Source organism: Sorex araneus, chromosome 6 (genome assembly GCF_027595985.1).
Source record: "Sorex araneus isolate mSorAra2 chromosome 6, mSorAra2.pri, whole genome shotgun sequence".
In the NCBI taxonomy this organism is placed as follows: Eukaryota; Metazoa; Chordata; class Mammalia; order Eulipotyphla; family Soricidae; genus Sorex; species Sorex araneus.
The window spans coordinates 165,159,764-165,177,928 of NC_073307.1; the positions used below are offsets into that span (position 1 = coordinate 165,159,764).

Sequence of the window (18,165 nt, forward strand, 5' to 3'; positions counted from 1 at the left end):
GATTTGCTTGAGCGGGCACCAGTAATGTCTCCATTGTGAGACTTGTTGTTACTGTTTTTGGCATATGGAATACGCCACAGGTAGCTTGCCAGGCTCTGCCGTGCAGGCAAGATACTCTTGGTAGCTTGCCGGGCTCTCCGAGAGGGACGGAGGAATGAAACCCGGGTCAGCTGCATGCAAGGCAAACGCCCTACCCGCTATGCTATCGCTCCAGCCCTTGGGGCCCAAACAAACATACATAAAAGAAAGAACACATGGGGCTGGAGTGATAGCACAGCAGGTAGGGCATTTGCCTTGCACCCGGCCAACCCGGGTTCGAATCCCAGCATCCCATATGGTCCCCTGAGCACCACCAGGGGTGATTTCTGAGTGCATGAGCCAGGAGTGACCCCTGTGCATCGCCGGGTGTGACCCAAAAAGCCAAATAAATAAATAAATAAAAAATAAATAAAAGAAAGAACACACCACTTACTGATGTGAACTTTAAAAAATTTGCATTGATAATTTACAGATTATTAATGTTGGTCATCACAATTATATTTTCATCATGACAAACTTTCAACTTTTCCCAAATCATAATTTTGGACAGAATTGGAGTATTTTCTTTAGACTTATTTGAAAAAACAAATGAAACCTTTTTATTATTCTCTTTGTAACTAGGATATTGCCGGCAGCTGTTGTATTAAAAATAAAGTGTATTTTCACTACCATATAAAAAAAAAGGTAGTGAAAGAGGCTTCCCCCACCCAAAGCTCCATGGGGCTTCCCCCACCCTAAGCTCCCCCCACCTGGAGTCACATCTCACACACACAGGGGGAAGCAACTAGGAGGTGCCCTGGTTACAGAGGTTGAGCTATTGACCACTTCCCTGAGTAAACTTCAGAGCAGAGCCCCGCCTGGGGACCCCCTCGGCCTGGGAGCTAAGATGACACTCCTGGCTCAGTCCTCTATCTTTTAAAAGTATTTCTTCTTGGGGGACAGAGAGATAGGACAGTTGGTAAGTCACTTGCCTTGCCCGTGACCATCCTGGGTTCAATCCCTGGCACCCCATAGGGTCCCCGGAAACTTCCAGGAGTGATCCCTGAGCAAAGAGCCAGGCGGAAGCCCCAAGCACTGCTGGGTGTGGTCCAAAAACAAAAAGGAATAATAATAATAATAATAATAATAATAATAATAAATAAAGAAACAGTTCAAAGTTTGGGGCTCACAGTAAACACCCCATCCCCCCCACCCTGGACCTTCCACCTCATTCCTCACTCTCTATGAACTTGAGGTTGGAGCTGCCCTATTGGGGGGGTGGCGGACTGGAAGGGGTCTACACCCAGTGGTGCTCAAGAATCACTCCCGGGGGCCCTTGGGGAATTTATGGGTGTGCGAGGAGTGTAGCCACCTGCAAGGCAGACACCGCACCGCTGTGCTATCTCTCCAGCCCAGAGCTGCCCCATTTTTTCCAATTCTGTCCCTGGTTTGTGGTGGGGCCATTGGAATGAAGCCAAGCAACCAGGACTGTGGGGCTGCAGGGCTGGGGAACCCTGGTAGGCTGCCTGGAAAAGGAGGAGGAGGAGAAGCCTAGAAGGTGAGGCAAATGATTCAGGGATGGCGGTCCCTGTGACTTTGCCCTTTGGTTTATGATGGACACCTCAACAGCACCAACCTTTGCCCCCAGGTGAGCTGCCGGCAGACGGGTGGAGCTCCAGAACCATCTCAGAGGACCGGTGGCGGCTGACGGAGGGGCTGGAGCAGCCTCAGCGTCCAGAGCCATGGGCCCTGGGCGCCGCAGCCAGTCCCTGCGCGGGTCCCGGTCCTACGGCAAGCTCCAGGAGCCCTGCGGGCGGTGCTCGGGGGGCCGCCTGCGCCGGTCTCTGAGCCTCAGGGAGCGCGGTGAGAAACACAGGCCCTCGGACGCGAGCCCCGACACCCCCGCTCCCGAGCGCCTGCCCGGGGCCCTGGGGGACACCGAGCAGCTGATCGAGGCTCAGCACCGAGGCGGCCGGCGGTGGCTGAAGTCTTGCCAGCAGGTTTGTGGAGGGTCGGAGGGTGGAGGAACATCACGGGGTGGGCGGGCGCTGCTGGGGGCTCCAGGGAGAGGTTTGGGCGCGGGAAAGAGATCAGCCGTCCGAGGGGGAGTGGAGGGCGAGGACTCGGGGCGCAGAGCTCAGCGGAGACATTCGGGACTGTTTTTGGGAAGAGGGAGGATTGAGTCACACCTGGCAGTGCTCAGGACTTACTCCTGGCTCCGTGCTCAAGAATTACAAGCACCTTTAGGTCTGTGCCACCTCTTCGGCCCCCAGGACTTTTGTTATGTTTCGCTCTGTTTTGTTGAGGGCCACACTTAGAGGAGCGAGGAGTAGCTCCCGGGGGTGCTGGGGGCACACTGAGGTGCCAGGGCTGGACCCGGGGCTTCCCGCCCCCCCACCCCGAGCCAGGCGCGCGGGATTTCCCGCACCGGCGCCGGGCGGTCGCGGGGCGGGTGAGCGATCCGGCCCGCGCTAAGGCCATTGATCTGGGAGTGGATTGGATGGATCAATGCTGCCCAGGCAAAGAGCTCGGTCAATGCAAAGTCCGTTCCTGGCCCCCACCTCCGCGGACCGCTTTGCGCACCCCTCCCGCAGGAAAGGGGCGGCGCTCCCTGGGGTCCTGGGGCGCCCGGAGTCTGCAGCGCTTCCGCCGCCGGCTCTAGCACCGCCACGCGGCTGTCGGTGGAACTGCACCCGCAGCACGGCGCTCCGGCCCCCTTGGTGTGCTCGTAGGTCAAGAGGCGCTGGGAGAGCTTCGTGGCCAGCTTCCCCGGAGTGACCCTGAGCCGGCCGGCGTCCCCGGAGGCCCCGCTAGGAGCCACCAGCTAATAAGGAAGCTGCCGCTGCGCCCGGATGAGACGCCTCGGACCCGTGTGGACGGTGACTGTGGACTGCTCTGGCGCTCACGGCTGCCTGGCTCTGCCTCCCGGTCACTTCTGTCCCCTGTGTGTCATCACCCCCGCCCACGGTGGCACGTATGACGTTCTCAGATTACCGACCTGTCCCCAGAGCGGGGAGGAAGGGCCTGCCCCAGTCCTGCCCAGCTTCCACCTGGAACGGAGCTCCGTGAAGCCAGACGTGGCTGAGAGCTCCCTGCACGCACTGGGGCCCCCCCAAAACGGTCCATGAGCCCCCGCAGGACCGACGTGCACACCGTCTGTTTGTCCATCTTCATGCCTGAAGGAAGAGGGATGATGAGCAAGCCTCTTGGGAGGGAATATTGGATGCTTCACCCCAGGACTCCCGGGGCGGGGAGGGGGGAGGGAGGGAGGGGAGGGGAGGGGACAAGGAATGCAGAGAATAAAGGTTGCGGAGCTGAGGGTGTTGCAGTGCCTGACACTGACTTGCTTGCGCCTTCCTGGGGCCACCTGAAGGATGGGCCCCTCCTGCAGTCGTGCTGGCCGAGGCACCTAGGGAAAGCGTCCTCCATCCCGCACACACACTCAGCCCTTCCTGAGCTCACCCGAGGGCAGGTCCCCTCAGAGGGCCGGAGAGCGGGTTGCCCTCCACCAGACAGAGGAAGAGGGTTGAGCCCCAAAGGCCACCAGCTTCTTCTGGGGGACCCCGGGAGGCCTCCAGATATGGGTGTGTTCCAATGCTCCTGAGCCCTGGTCAGGCCATTCGGGAGCAAGAGGGGTCCTGGAGCAGGGGGGGCACCCACAGCCCCCGGGGTCTCTGTAGGAAGCTCCCGCCTCAGCAAGAGCCCCTCAGCTCTGACCCACAGGCCCGTTGGCGCTGAACGAGAAAGAATTTGAGCTGGAGAAATGGGGGCTGGAAAAGTGGTGATGCGGGCCCCACATTTGTGGGGTCGGCACCCACAAATAACCGAACTAAATTTGAAGTATAGAAAAAAGGTTTTCTAGAGAATAGGATACACTGAAGAAACACCGATGGACAGGGGAAGGCCCAAAGGACTGAGTGCAGTGTGGGGACGGGACACGGGGGAGGGACACTAATGGGGGAGGGGACCCTAGCGGGAAGAGGGGACACGGGGGAGGGGACATTGGTGGTGGGGACTGGTATTGGGATACTTATGCCTGAGACAACTTACTATGAACAACTTTGGATATCACAGGTGCATTTCGCTCTGTTTGTTTGGGGGCACACTCGGCAGTGCTCAGGGCTCACTCCTGGCTCTGTGCACAGGATCACTCTTGGCGGCTCAGACAGCCAGATGAGGTTCAAGGGATTGGGGTCGGGCTGGCGTGTGCGAGGCAACCCTGCCCCCTGTGCAATTGCTCTGGCCCAATCAGTGTCTTAATAAGCAGGCTTGGCACACAGGAGCTCTGGGCTTGATCCCCAGGACCATGAACAAGGCCCTGAGCACCATCAGGAGTGACCCTGAGCCTGCCAAGTGTGGTCCCAAAACAAACAACAAACTAACGGGAAAAGCCAGAATGCCTAGCCATGCTTTGAGCAAGGAAGGATGAGCAGTTTACTGAAAGGTGCCGACACAGTCACAAGGCCCCAGAGAAGGGGCAATTCTTTTTTTTCTTTTTTTTTTTTTTTTTGCTTTTTAGGTTACACCCGGCGATGCACAGGGGTTACTCCTGGCTCTGCACTCAGGAATCACTCCTGGCGGTGCTGGGGATGCTGGGGATTGAAACCAGGTTGGCCGTGTGCAAGGCAAATGCCCTACCTGCTGTGCTATCACTCTAGCCCCAAGAAGGGGCATTTCTGCCCAGTGTCTCAGCTGCCTCAGTACAGGATGATGGTCAACTAACGAAGGGTGGAATATTTCTCATATTTCAAAATGAAGGAGGTTTTGGGGATGACAACTGCCTGGAGTCAAACTGCCCGCAGATGCTAACCCTATTTGGTCATTTCCCGCGGTTGCCAAAACCCTGCCACAAGCTGTGGTGAGGGTGGGACTTCGCTATGCCAATGTATTCTAATGATATGGTAATGAGCCCAGAGTCCCCCATTGGTCACTTGCTCCTCCGTACTGAATGTTCTTGACTCCAGCGATCTTGGGTTCTAATGGGTCCCAGACCTCATTGTCCCACCCTTGAGGCACCCCCACCCATCCCACCGTCACCGTGACTGAAAAGAAACCACAGCACAGGAACTAATGAGCATGCAGGTCTCACTCAGGGGTGACAGGTCCTGGTCACATTGTCCTCTGCCACATCTGTGCAGAGACTCTGTCCCCACAGCGAGGTGTGGCCTTGTTGCATTGGCTGTTCTCCTGCCTCAGGGTCACAGCCTGGACTGTGGGTTCCCCACAGGGTTCTGTTTGAGCCCACACACACACACACACACACACACACACACACACACACACACACACACACACACATCTCAGCAATCACAAGAGGAGCAAGGCCCAGTGGCGGCAGAGACCAGATGGCCAGGCGCCCCCCCCCTCTCTCTCACACACACACACACACACACACACACACACACACACACACACACACACATATTCACACAGAGGCAACAGAAACGCATCCTGGTTCCGAAAACAAGCCAATTTCCTGGCTGCCCAGAGCCACCCAGTTCATGCAGCCCAGGCCTTGGGGTCTCAGCCTGGAGTTGGGGGATCTACCCCGAGACCTCTTCCCCACCCCCCAACTCCATTCTCCCTCCCGCTCACCTTCTAGCACACTTGGCTTCTCCCACACTCAGAGCGGGGAGGGCATTTGTCTTCACGTGGCTGACCCGGGTTTGATTCCCAGCATCCCATATGGTCCCCCAGCACGGCCAGGAGTGATTCCTGAGTGCAGAGTCAGGAGTGACCCCTGTGCATCATCGCCGGGTGTGACCTAAAAAGGAAAAAAAAAAGAACTTAGTGCTCACGGCTTCTCTAGCTCAGTCCCCCACGCCCCACTCAACCTGAGCCCTTGGGGACTTCACAGTTCAGCTGGACAGACAGACAGACAGAGAGGGAAGTGCTTGGTGAGCAGGCGGTGAGGCTGGTTAAAGCAGATATGGGCTCCTGACCCTCAGCCACCAGCCCTGGGCGTGTCCTGTACACAGTCCCCAGTGTCCTACGGCCAGGCTGTCAGGACAAATCCTGGGGTGACGGGGGGCTGGGGAGCAAGAGGTCAGCAGGACTCACAGCGGGCCTGTGCATTTGGGCTGCGGACCCCCACACCCCAAAGTGGCCGCTGTCCTTCTGGGGAAGGAAACTGGGCCCTGCAGGGTCCCACCGTCCTGCCCAGGACTGACCATCACAAACCTCTCTGCACTGGGGGCGCCAGACTCATGTAACTGGCCCGCCTGGTGTACCACTGCCCAACCTGGAGCCCTGGCAGAGCCCAGCTGAGCACCCCTGGGTGCCCATTAGCCTCCTCCACGGGGAACTTCCTCCACTGTGACGCGGGACTCCAGACAGGCATGTGCGGGTCAAACTGTGCTGCGCCCCAGGGGAACCCCTCAGGTTCCCTCCGTGTCACCGTCTGCACCAGGCCAAGAGCCACACGCACAAAGCCCTGCAGAGAACACCTCCCTTAGCACGCCGGCTCCCCGCCTACTGGCTGTGTGGCTTGGGGCAAAGTGCCTAACCTCTCTGTGCCTCGGCACCTGTCCCTCCTCACGGAGCTCTTTGCTCACCGTGTCTGTGTAGTCAAAGCCCTTTAGAGCATTCTGCCCTTGGTGCTTCGGAGCCAGTTCCAGGATGTTCTTTGGCCTAGGGCAGGTCCTGTCCCCTGGGATGCTAATAATAACCCCCAGTGCGGGAATGTGGGGGGAGGGGCGCAGGATGGGCCAAGCGCACATGTGCTGAGCACTGAGAGTGAGTAGCAGCCTGGGGAAATCCTGGCACCCAGGGCAGCGTGTCCTCAGCTCACCTTGGCCCGGCTGGGCCTTGGCAGGGGCCTGGGCACCCGCGTCCAGGAGGGCCGAGCAGCCGCAGACCAGACGGCCGCTCCCTCGGGCTCTGGCAGGAAGGGCACGGGAGGGAGCCACGCCCATGACTGTCCCCACATGGGGCACTGAGCCTTAGCGCAGCACCCCCAAAACTGAGCAAGCCTCCCCCCCCAGTCAGGCCTCCAGGCCCCCTGCCCCACCGTCCTGACTGCAGGCTGGGGGGTCTGGCGGCTGGAGAGGGACCCCTGAGGGTGCACTGCAGCCCTTCACCCCAATACAACAGTTGGGGGGCCTGCCGGGGGATGCTTGGGACCCCCATCACTCAGCTTGGGAAGGAAGGTGGGAGCCACGCAGGGGAGGACACCCAGGGGACAAGGGTCGGCTTTCCAGGCATAGAGGGGAGTTTGCACGGGGGGCGGGGCCCCGGGAGCACCCAGCAGAGGAGGGAGGGGCAGCCTTGAAGACTCCAGGGAGCCCCAGCACAGGGGAGTGGCCCCTCTTACAGATGAGAGTGTCGAGGCCCGGGGTGGAGGGTGGACACAGCAGGCTGGCCCAGTGCCAAGCTCCCAGGGCGCCCACCCCCTAACTCCCATGCTCCTCTGCTCGGGGACCCTCGCCCCAAGCAACAGCAGCCAGAGGGGATCTGGGGAATCTGCGCAACGGGCGAGGTTACCCCCCTGCTTGGCGGCTGTGTGACCCAGGAAGTCTTCATTTTTCTGGACTTCACATGTTTTATCTAGCAAAAGGAAAGAATTGACTGGTTTTTCCGGTACTGCACTTCCTGTCTCAATTAATAGGAAACGGGATCCAAAGGAGATTGAGGGAAATGAAAATTTATTAACACGTGTAACTGAGATGTCAAGACAGCTTCATGTTCAGCTTGATCAGGCTCACAACCATGTCCAGGGTCCGTCTGTCTCTGTCTTTCCCTCACCCCTTTTCCTCTCAGATTCATTTTCTCATGTTGCTGCAGCGAGTCCCAGGCCTTCTAACCTGAGGCCCCAGGGAAAGTATGCTATGTTCGCCCATGTGGCATTTCTGACCCAATTGCCCAGATGGCCAGGCAAGGTTCCACGGATGAGGTCTGTGATTCCCAGGAAATCACGTGGGAGCCTGGAAAAGTCTCCGAGGACTGTTCAAAGCCATTAGAAGAAATTACGGCGATTGGCCGAGTCACATGACCTCCCACAAGCCGTCTCCAGCTCAGGCTCTTCCATCCAGCTTCCCGCACCTCGAAGTTGGGTGCAGCTCTCAGGCCCAGTACATTCAAAGCTGCCCTCCTGCCTCCTGTGGGGTCTGTTCGATTCCTAATGCCCCCTGGGTGGGCCAGGAATCATGCACAGAAAGTTAGTCAGAGTTCCCCAGAGAAGCAGAACCAAGAGATCTACCACACTGTTTAATTTTGTTTGGGGGCCACACCCGGCAATGCTCAGGGCTCACTCCTGGCAGTGCTAGGATGCGGTAGATAGAACCCAGGTTGGCAGTGTGCAAGGCAAGTGCCCTGTCCAATGTGCTATCTCTCAGGGTCCTCTTTCTTTTTTTGTTTGTTTGTTGTCCATGCCCAGCTGTGCTCTGGGCTTTCTGCTGGCTCAGTGCTCAGGGATCACTCCTGGCTGGCTCAAGGGACGATACACAGCGCCAAGGGTTGGCTGGAAGCTGGGCTGGCTGCACGCACAAGCATCGCATGCCCCATACTACCTCTCCAGTCCATCAACAAACATTTATTACACCGAAACTCCTGATGTAGCATTGGAGAACAGGAAAAGGATGCTGGGTGGGAAGTGAGCCAGGATGTGGGCTTGAGGCTGAGAATTGTCAAAGTCTCATCTTCCTTCATAGGAAGGCACTTGCTGACGTCTACATTTCAAACACTGAGACATTCTGATCGTATTGTCGACAAAAATGGAGGCGAATCCCAGGAAATTCCTATACTGGGGATGGTCCCGGGATGGGGTTGGGACGAAGAACTCATGATTTTCTTCACAAGTTCAGACTATAGGATTTCTTAAAACAGAACACAAATTGCTTTGATCAAGATGAAATTAAAAAATAATTAACTATATCACCCGTTTGTACATTATTTATGAGGAGCAGCTGTTTGGGAAATCAGTCCCCAAAGGTCTCTTTGGAAAACAACTCAGAATGATTGGGGAAAGTGCAAGAGGACCTAAATCTTCGATAATGGGTTCAGGTCGTGGTTGTCTTGATGGAATCTGACTTCTGGGCCTGAATAAGGAATAATAGTGAAGTTTTGTCTCTGGTTTCCAGCCCAGAGCTAAAACCCTGGGAACTTCCAGAGTGGTCCCATCCGCGGGCTCTCTGCCATTCTTAAGAATCTTTCAGATGAATGTCCTAATGGCCCCTGCCAAAATAGAACAAGCTTCACACTGTTTCCTCAATGGATTTTTTTTGTAGCATTTCCAGCAGTTTTTCATAACAGACAATACAAAATATACTATTTCAGTTGTGCTTTGGGACAGAGATCGAGGCTTGGGATAGAAACATCCCAAATATGGTGGTGGGAAGCTGTAATGGGGGTGGGATTGGTGTTTGAATATTAAATGTAAGCAAATATTATAAACTACCTCATAAAATAAAAATTTAAAAAAATCTTTCTACTGGGGGCTGGAGCGATAGTACAGCGGGTAGGGCATTTGCCTTGCACGTGGCTGACCCAAGTTCGATTCCCAGCGTCTCATATGGTCCCCCGAGCACCGCCAGGGGTAATTCCTAAGTGCAGAGCCAGGAGTAACCCCTGTGCATCGCCAGGTGTGACCCCAAAATCAAAACAAACAAACAAACAAAAATCTTTCTACTGTATTTCAAGTCATGCTAAGGTGGTCATCCTGTGAGCTGAAAATTGGCCACCAGAGGAGGCTCCCACATGATTAGGGGTCTAAAACTTTCAGTTGAACATCCCCCCCCACACACATATCCAGAGAGGGGACAAGTCCAAAAATGGGACCGTTCCCCAGAAGCCACGGTTGAATCAGATGATCCTACTGGACTGAGCTGTCAGGGAGGCGGGGACCCTTAGCAACATACATCAGGAAGTCAGAATGTTACAGAAATCTGACCAAGAGACAGACAGCACCCCAGAAATAGGAGCGAGACACCCCAGTTTTATTGTATGGGCAGATTCCACCTGCCTTGTGCCCAAACAGGCCGAGCCTCGAACCCAGTTCGAACTTTTACAGGCTCCACACAGGCAACACCATGCCAGGGAAACGCTCTTCACGTCATGTTCACAATGGTCGCTAACATGCTCGCTAACGTGCACGGGGATCAGTGCAGTCGGCAGTGAACACAGTTGGCTGTAAGTTCACACAACGTTTCCTCATTCTTTCTGGGACCCTGTTCCGTTCCTGCTCAGGCAGCCGGACCAGTCTTGCCCTGCTGCTCTGTTCTGGTCATTCCTTTGTGACGTGTGACCTCGTCCTCTTTGTTCTGCTCTGAGGATGGGTCACTCAGAGATCCTGCCTCTAGTTTCCTGCCTCTGTTTCTAAATTTCCTCACTTCAATAGGTGAGGAACTGGCTCAGGACAGACCACAGGAATCTATTTAGCTTTCTTAAGACTCTTTTTACAGGAGCCCGCATTCTAGAATAACTTGTCTATCTGTCCCTGAGCAAGGAATTTGGATACAGGCACCCTGGGTCGCAAGAAGGGTGGTGGTCAGACCAGATAACGAGACACATATCACACGACCCATATCACAAGACCCAGGACTGCCCCCAGAACCGGGACATTCCTGAATATTGGCACTAATACTGATCTCTAAAACCATAGGCTAAGGAGTGGATGTCCTTTTAAATGGATTGGTTAAGAAAGTTTGTAATATTACAAATCTATTGGCTATGAAATGCGTGGGCTCTGCCGTAACAGCGGGGAAGGCCTATATAAGATCTCCTTTGGAGAAGCTCGGGGTCTTTTGCCCAACCTGCTGGACCTGCGTGTCCGCGTAGGCGGCTGGACCCTGGCTAGCCAGTCTTACAATAAACCCTGCTTGCTGTTTGCAGTCTCTGGAGTCTCTTTGTCGTAATAGGGAGATTTCAATCCGTGCCCTAACAGATAAAACCAATCTGTGGCCTGGAAAGGATCCTTCCGGGGCGGGAGCATATTGTTCTGCTTGCAGGAGACCCATTCCAATCCCCCCAGCCTGGAGTGGCCCCCAGCAGAGTTGGGAGGGGGGTGTGACACAAAAAACAAACAAAATCCTGCCCCAGCCTTAGGTGTTGAACTGAAAGTGACTCGGCCCACTGGACCCACTCAGGAAACACCCAACAGGGACAAGTCCCCAATGGGCCTGAAGGAAACCACCAGAGTCTAACGTGCCTAGAGCCCCAGGGAAGCAGCAGGAAAAGGTCTCTGGGATTCCCTACAGAAAGCCGGGGTCCAGTGTGACGGCAGAGCGCACCTTCCATACGCAAGCCCCCATGTCCCAGCTCCAGTAACACACACACACACACATGCACACACACGCATGCACACAAATGCACATGCACACATATGCATGCACATGTATGTACTCACATATACACATATACACGCATATACACATATACATGCATATACACATACACACACATGCATACACACATGCACATACATGCACACACAATGCGTGCAGACACATACACACATGCACGAACACACATGCACACACATGCAAGCTCGCACACATATACACGTGCACACAATGAAGATTTGCTCATATTTTCTAGAAGGCAGAACTGAAAACCTCCACCACTCAGACAGCTGGTGGATGAGATTTAGGGCAGCTTGGACATCTCACCGGATGTTGGAGCTCAGGAAAGTATGCTTCTTGAGAACAAAAGGAACTAGCATTCCTAGAAATATTTCCCTCGTTAAACTTAGAAGTTCAGCTGTTGGTCTGATTAAGCCAAAAAACAAAAAACAAAAAACACCCTCCGTCAAGACCTATACATATAGCTGATGCCTGTTAATCTTTACCCCCATCCTTCCCAGCAGGCACCCCATTCTCAGGGCATCCCTAGCAGCCTTTCTAATGAAGTTTTCTCACTCACTGTGGAGTCTGGTCTGGTTGCTGGCAGCTTAACATTTCCTAAATAAAATTATTTCAGTTCACTCCTTATCTTCTCCTGAAATTGCTTTTTGCTAGACAGACAACTTAGAAAATGTAGGTAGTGGGTTTGGGAATGATAGTACAGCAGGTAGAGCAGTTCCCTTGTACATGGCGGACTCAGGTTTGATCCCCAGCATCCCATATGGTCCCCTGAGCATGACCAGGAGTGATTCCTGAGTGCTGAGTCAGGAGAAACTCCTGAATGTTGCCAGGTATGACTCAAAAGCCCTCCCAAAAAATAAAGACTAATAATAGTAAAATAGTAATTTTTTAAATCTAAAAAAGGAAAATTGCAGGTAGAACTCAAAACTGACTTTCACCTTTTCTGAAAAGAGCATAACCTGGCCCAGCCTGAGAACCACGGCCCCCTAGGACTGGCTCCCATGCCACGTGGGTGAGGTGGGCTCTGGGTACTGCTACCTTAGTAAATCTGGCAGGATGCTAATGCTGCACTGTGCCCAGACGGAGCTGGTGCAGCCTCTGCCAATGCTGACCTCCTGGCACTCACTCCACCAGCAGCGTTGGTGGCGAGCCAGCCAGGAGTTAGACTATAGTAATGCCGCTGGCTACACTATATAATGGAATCTCCATAAAACCCTCCAAACAATGGAACTGGGTAGGGAACACATCAAAGTGCCAGGAGGGGGGCCATGAAGAGAGGATCTGTTTGTGGTACTCACGGGGACAGGGAGAGGGCACACATCAGGTCATAGTGCTTACGGGCAGAGCATGAGCCATCACACTTCCTTTGGTGGCAGTGCTCACACATTCTCACTGTGGTGATTGCGGGGTGGACCACAATCACCACAGGTGGACCACAACCACCGCAGGGACCCTGCGGCACACGTGCTTGGTGTGGGTCCCACTCTGGGCTGCAGTGCTCACACCTTTTTGACGGCCCGAGAACCACAACTCCGTGGGACCGTGTTCACCCTACATTTGTGATGCTTGCACACATCTGGCCATGTTGTGGTTGGTAAGCACAGGCAATTTCAGGGGTCAAGAGCTGCCAGAATTGGAGCCAGAGCAATAGCACAGTGTGTGGGACATTTGCCTTGTATATGGCTGACCCGGATTCAATCCCCAACATCCCATATGGTCCCCCAGCGCTGCCGGGAGTAATTCCTGAGTGTAGAGCCAGGAATAATCTCTGAGCATCGCTGAATATGACGAAAAACAAACAAAAGAGTTATCAGAATCATGGTCAACATGTAGCCAAGGTACCAGGGATCAAACTCACAATCTCACTCTTGTGAGGTGAGCACTTTAGTCATTGAGTATTTTAATTTTTTGGATGATTATGGAAGACAGTTCTTCAGAGAGGCCTGCTGGAAAGTGTAGGGTAGGGCTGCCCTCTGCTCTCCAACAGTCTAGAAAGATGTATGTAAAAGACTGTAAGGAGGGGCCAGAGAGATAGCCCAAAGGGCTGGAGCACTTGTACGCATATGGGAACCCCAGGACAGATCTCCAGCATCACACGGTTCCCCAGCGCTGCTCAGAGTAAACCCAAGGCACTGCTCAAATAATTCCTAAGCACTGAGGCAGAGGTAGCCCCCAAGTATGGCTAAGTGTGGCCAAAAGAAAAAGCCTAAACCAAACAAATAAAAGAGGGAGAGATGGGGGGGACTGCACATGACAGAAGTCTGACATGCTCGCTGAATAATGTATCAGCCTAATTGGATAGCGCTTCAGATCCCTTAAAGAGAAAGAAGGGGGCTGGAGAAGTAGTGCAGCGGGTAGGGCTCTTGCCCTGTACCTGGCAATCCCAGACTCAATCCCCACGGCTCCTCGTGGTCCCCCGAGCACCTCCAGGAGCGATTCCTGAGTGTCAATCCAGGAGTAAGCCCTGAGCAATGCCAGGTGTGACCCAAAAGCTGAATCAAAAATTAAAAATGAAAGACAGAAGACAGGAAAGTAGTACAGGGGATGAGACACTTGCCTTGGCCATGGCAGACCTGGGTTCAATCCCCAGCACCAAATATGGTCCCGAGCACAGGGACAGTGACCCGTGAGCAGAGTCCAAACTAAACCCTCAGTACCGCCAGGTGTGGGCCCCCCAAAACTAACTAAAGCAATGAGGTGTTTAGGTGACACAGGTCAAGTCTAGCGCACATGCCTCACACATATATAGCCTTGGGCTCACCCCTGGTACCACATGCCCCACCCAGCACTGCCTGAGTCTGTAAGCTCCGCAGGGCACAGTTGGGGCGCCCACAGAAAATAAGGCATTTGCCTCTCATGCACTCACCCCTGGGTCAATCCCCAGTACTAGATATGGTCCCCCTAGTCCTACGAGGGGTGAGCCCTGAACACACAGCCACTGAGCAGAGCTGGTGCAGCCCCAAATGCAAAACTAAAATAATAACAATAGGGGCTGGAGTGATAGCACAGCGGGAAGGGCGTTTGCCTTGCACGCGGCCGACCCGGGTTCAAATCCCAGCATCCCATATGGTCCCCTGACCACGACCAGGGGTGATTCCTGAGTGCAGAGCCGGGAGTAACCCCTGTGCATCGCCAGGTGTGACCCAAAAAGCAAAATAAATAAATAAAATAATAACAATAATAATATATTTTTATCTGGGTTATTCCCAGGAGGTCTGGTGGGAGAGAAGGGCTCGGGCCATAAGGACACAGAAGCCATCCCTGGTCGTGCTCTGGGGGCCGTGCTGGGCGGAGGATCAGACCCAGAGACTACAGCGTGCTAGGCAGGTGCTCTGCCCCCTGAAAACGCCCCCTGGCCCTCCCCAGTGATAATGCAGGGAGGATCAGCAGCCAAGTAAAACTAAGAAGCCAAAGCATCTGCTTGGGAGCTGCTGCTGGCGGTGCCACACTTCAGTCCCGACACGGCCTGCAGCGAGTGGGTTCAGCCGCTCAGCCATCTGGGGTCCAGGGACCCAGATGTGCAGACCCCACACCTTCATGCGACCTTCAGTCATCACAACAACACGAAGTGGGGAGACATAGTTTCTCAGAACTGAAACCATCAGACTAACCATGAGGAGACGCAGCTGCCCCCAGAGTCACCCCAGGTGGCCCCGTCTCCTGTTGAGCCCTGGGAGCCTTCTCTGATGGGCGCAGGCCCAGCACCCCACCCACGCCCCACATTCTCTGGCACAGAAACAGCCCAGCTTCACAGTTCCAAGGATATTCATTTTTCCTTTGCTTTTTTTTTTCTTTTTGGGTCACACCTGGCCATGCACAGGGGTCACTCTTGGCTCTGCACTCAGGAATCACCCCTGGCGGTGCTCAGGGGACCATACGGGATGCTGGGAATCGAACCCGGGTCGGCTGCGTGCAAGGCAAACGCCCTACCCGCTGTGCTCCAGCCCCTCCATGGCTGTTCTTGAAGAGACGCCAAGCGCGGAAGGTCCCAGTCTCGCGGGCCCTGAGCTCCAGGGGCTCCCAATTTCCCAGCACCGACAGCCCAGTAGGACCGCAGCAAGTTAGAAGGCGAAGGCACAGAGAAGCCCGTTCAGCTCAATGAATAAAGCCAGCAACACAGAAGGCCCCGTTAGCCGCTGCCAACTCAGCAAATCCCCAGACAACGACTGCAGTGAACTGTCATGAGGTAGGAGAGTGCTGAAAATTCTCTTTTACTGAACTATGTTCTAATCATTCAGTTCGCCATGTGGTTGTAACAAGCAATACAGGGGCTGGAGCAATAGCACAGCAGATAGGGCGTTTGCCTAGCACGCGGCCGACCCAGGTTCGATTCCCAGCATCCCATATGGTCCCCCGAGCATTGCCAGGAGTAATTCCTAAGTGCATGAGCCAGGAGTAACCCCTGTGCATTGTCGGGTGTGACCTAAAAAGCAAAAAAAAAAAAAAAAAATACAAGCAATACAGAGTCACCTATTTTGTGCCTGCTGAGGAGGCAGGCTTGCCGGGGGTGGGGGTGGGGGGGCCGGGGACATTGGTGGAGGGAAGGTCACACTGGGGGTGGGATTGGTGTGGGAACAATTGGCCTGACACAATTGTTTTTATTTATTTATTTATTTATTTATTTATTTATTTATTTATTTTTGCTTTTTGGGTCACACCCGGCGATGCACAGAGGTTACTCCTGGCTCTGCACTCAGGAATCACCCCTGGTGGTGCTGGGGGTACCATATGGGATGCTGGGAATAGAACCTGGGTAGGCCGCGTGCAAGACAAATGCCCTACCCACTGTGCTACCGCTCCAGTCCCTGACACAATTGTTTTAAGAACAACTTTGAAAAGCATATATTTTTTTTCTCTTTCGGATCAGGGGTTGCTCCTTGTTCTGCACTCAGGAATTCATCCTGGCGTTGCTTGGGGAACCATCTGGGATGCCGGGGCTCGAACCCAGATCGGCCGCATGCAAGGCAAACGCCCTCCCCACTGTTCTCTCGCTTCGGCACCTATGTTCAAAATCAAGGTTCAAACATTAAAAAGAGAGAGAGAATTGCAAACAGCCTTGAAGGGGAGGGGAGTGGAGGGAGTCGGAAGATGCGCCCAGCGCTATGACTGAGCAGGCGAGTGTCGGGATCTGCTTCATTTCCACAGCAGCCGGGCAGTGCCGTGGGCCTTGGGTGTGACAGTCCCCGCTGCGGCGGGGTGGAAGGTGCCCCACGGCCTCCGTGTGCCCGCCCTGTGGTTGTGACTTATCCAGAAAAGGGGAGAAATGTGCCCAAAGGGGCGGCGACTGTGGCCATTCCTGCTGCTGCCACTGCCTCAGACAGGGAGGCCACCCGGCGGACAGAGACCGTCGCTGTCCAAGACCCAGAGCCCACAGCGGAGCAGCTGGATGTTAGGGACTCCTGCGCCCAGGAGGGGACCTGGCGCGTGTGCGTGGGGAAACTCTAGGTGGCGTTAGCTCCTGGCCAGTGTACCCACCCAGTGACCACGGGACGTCCAGACACCGAGGAGGTGAAGAGGGAGCCGCTGGGGGTGGGGTGGAGCCCCGGGGCTGTGCCAGAGACAGGCCACCAGCCTGCTGAGGGGACACACACGGCGGTGGCCACCTCTGAGCTGTCTCGACCAGGGCTGGCTTTGCCTCAGCTGCCCTGGCAAAGGCTCTCGGCTGTCAGGTTCTGCTTCATCACCAACGACATGGAACGAGCAGGGAACCAAGTCCCGGGGAGGGGAGGCTGCAGGACTCGGCAGAGAGCTGGGCTCTCCTGAGCACTGTTTCAGGTGCCAGTGGAGCTCCTAAGGCCCCCACATGTGTGAGGGGAAGAAAGGAAGGAAGGGAAAAAGGAAGGAAGGAAGGAAGGAAGGAAGGAAGGAAGGAAGGAAGGAAGGAAGGAAGGAAGGAAGGAAGGAAGGAAGGAAGGGAGGGAGGGAGGGAGGGAGGGAGGGAGGAAGGAGGGAAGAAGGGAGGAAGGGAGGGAGGGAGGGAGGGAGGAAGGAAGGAAGGAAGGAAGGAAGGAAGGAAGGAAGGAAGGAAGGAAGGAAGGAAGGAAGGAAGGAAGGAAGGAAGGAAGGAAGGAAGGAAGGAAGGAAGGAGGAAGAGAGGGAAAGAGGGACGGAGGAGGGAGAGAAAGGGAGGGAGGGCGATGGGGCGGGAGGGAAAGTGGGAGGGAGGGTGGGAGGGAGGGAGGTTTTGAACCCAGTTTGATCCCTGGCACCCACATGGTCCCCATAACACCACCAGGAGCAGTTTGTGAGTGCAGAGCCAGGAGTAAACCCTGAGCATCGTCAGGTGTGACCCCAAAACAACAACAACAAAAACGTGTCCTCCGAAACCCTTTTTATGAGAGCCTGGGATGGACCCAGGAAGCCTGAGTGAGATTAGGGCTCGCTCTGCTCTCCCTCTGCTCTCCTGGGCCCAGCTCCCCGGCTAATAGGCAGCCAGGGTCACCTGCCCCGAGGCAGAACAAGCAGCCGTCAGATGCGGATTGAGGGGCGCCTGGGGGCCGGTGCGGTGAGGTCTGCACAGGGCAGGGGCTCCCGCAGCCTCTCCCCGCCCTGGCAGCATCGACTCTGTCCTCTCCTCCCCCCTTCACATAAGTCACCCACAACATGACAGGACCATCTGCCCAGCTTTAACACTTTTCTTTGTTCTGGCTTGGGAACGGCGCACAGCGGTGCTCAGGCATCATTCCTGGTGCACACGCGCGCACACACACACACACACACACACACACACACACACACACACACAGAGTTCTGGCAGGGCTCCAGCGTTGTGGTCACAACCGCATGCAAGGCAAGTGACCCTTACTTAGACTGTCCCTGGGCCTGCGCCCACAGAGCCAAGGAACTTTCC

At 55.0% G+C, this 18,165-nt stretch overlaps 1 protein-coding gene across 1 annotated transcript; it reads left to right on the forward strand.

Annotated features, from left to right (window-relative positions):
- Positions 1–1,732: 1,732 nt before the first annotated feature.
- C6H11orf86 (chromosome 6 C11orf86 homolog) lies at positions 1,733–3,222 on the forward strand. The gene is made up of 2 exons (XM_004618555.2): positions 1,733–2,018; positions 2,751–3,222. Exons 1-2 carry the CDS (start codon positions 1,761–1,763, stop codon positions 2,844–2,846), a joined length of 354 nt encoding a protein of 117 aa, XP_004618612.1. The 5' UTR covers positions 1,733–1,760; the 3' UTR covers positions 2,847–3,222.
- The last annotated feature ends 14,943 nt before the right edge of the window (positions 3,223–18,165 follow it).

Excerpts from the sequence above, each read along its gene's own strand:
- C6H11orf86 (XM_004618555.2), top strand. The coding sequence starts at position 1,761 with ATGGGCCCTGGGCGCCGCAGCCAGTCCCTGCGCGGGTCCCGGTCCTAC. Across the intron at positions 2,019-2,750 it reads GGCTGAAGTCTTGCCAGCAG|GTCAAGAGGCGCTGGGAGAG; the intron begins GTTTGTGGAGGG and ends GTGTGCTCGTAG.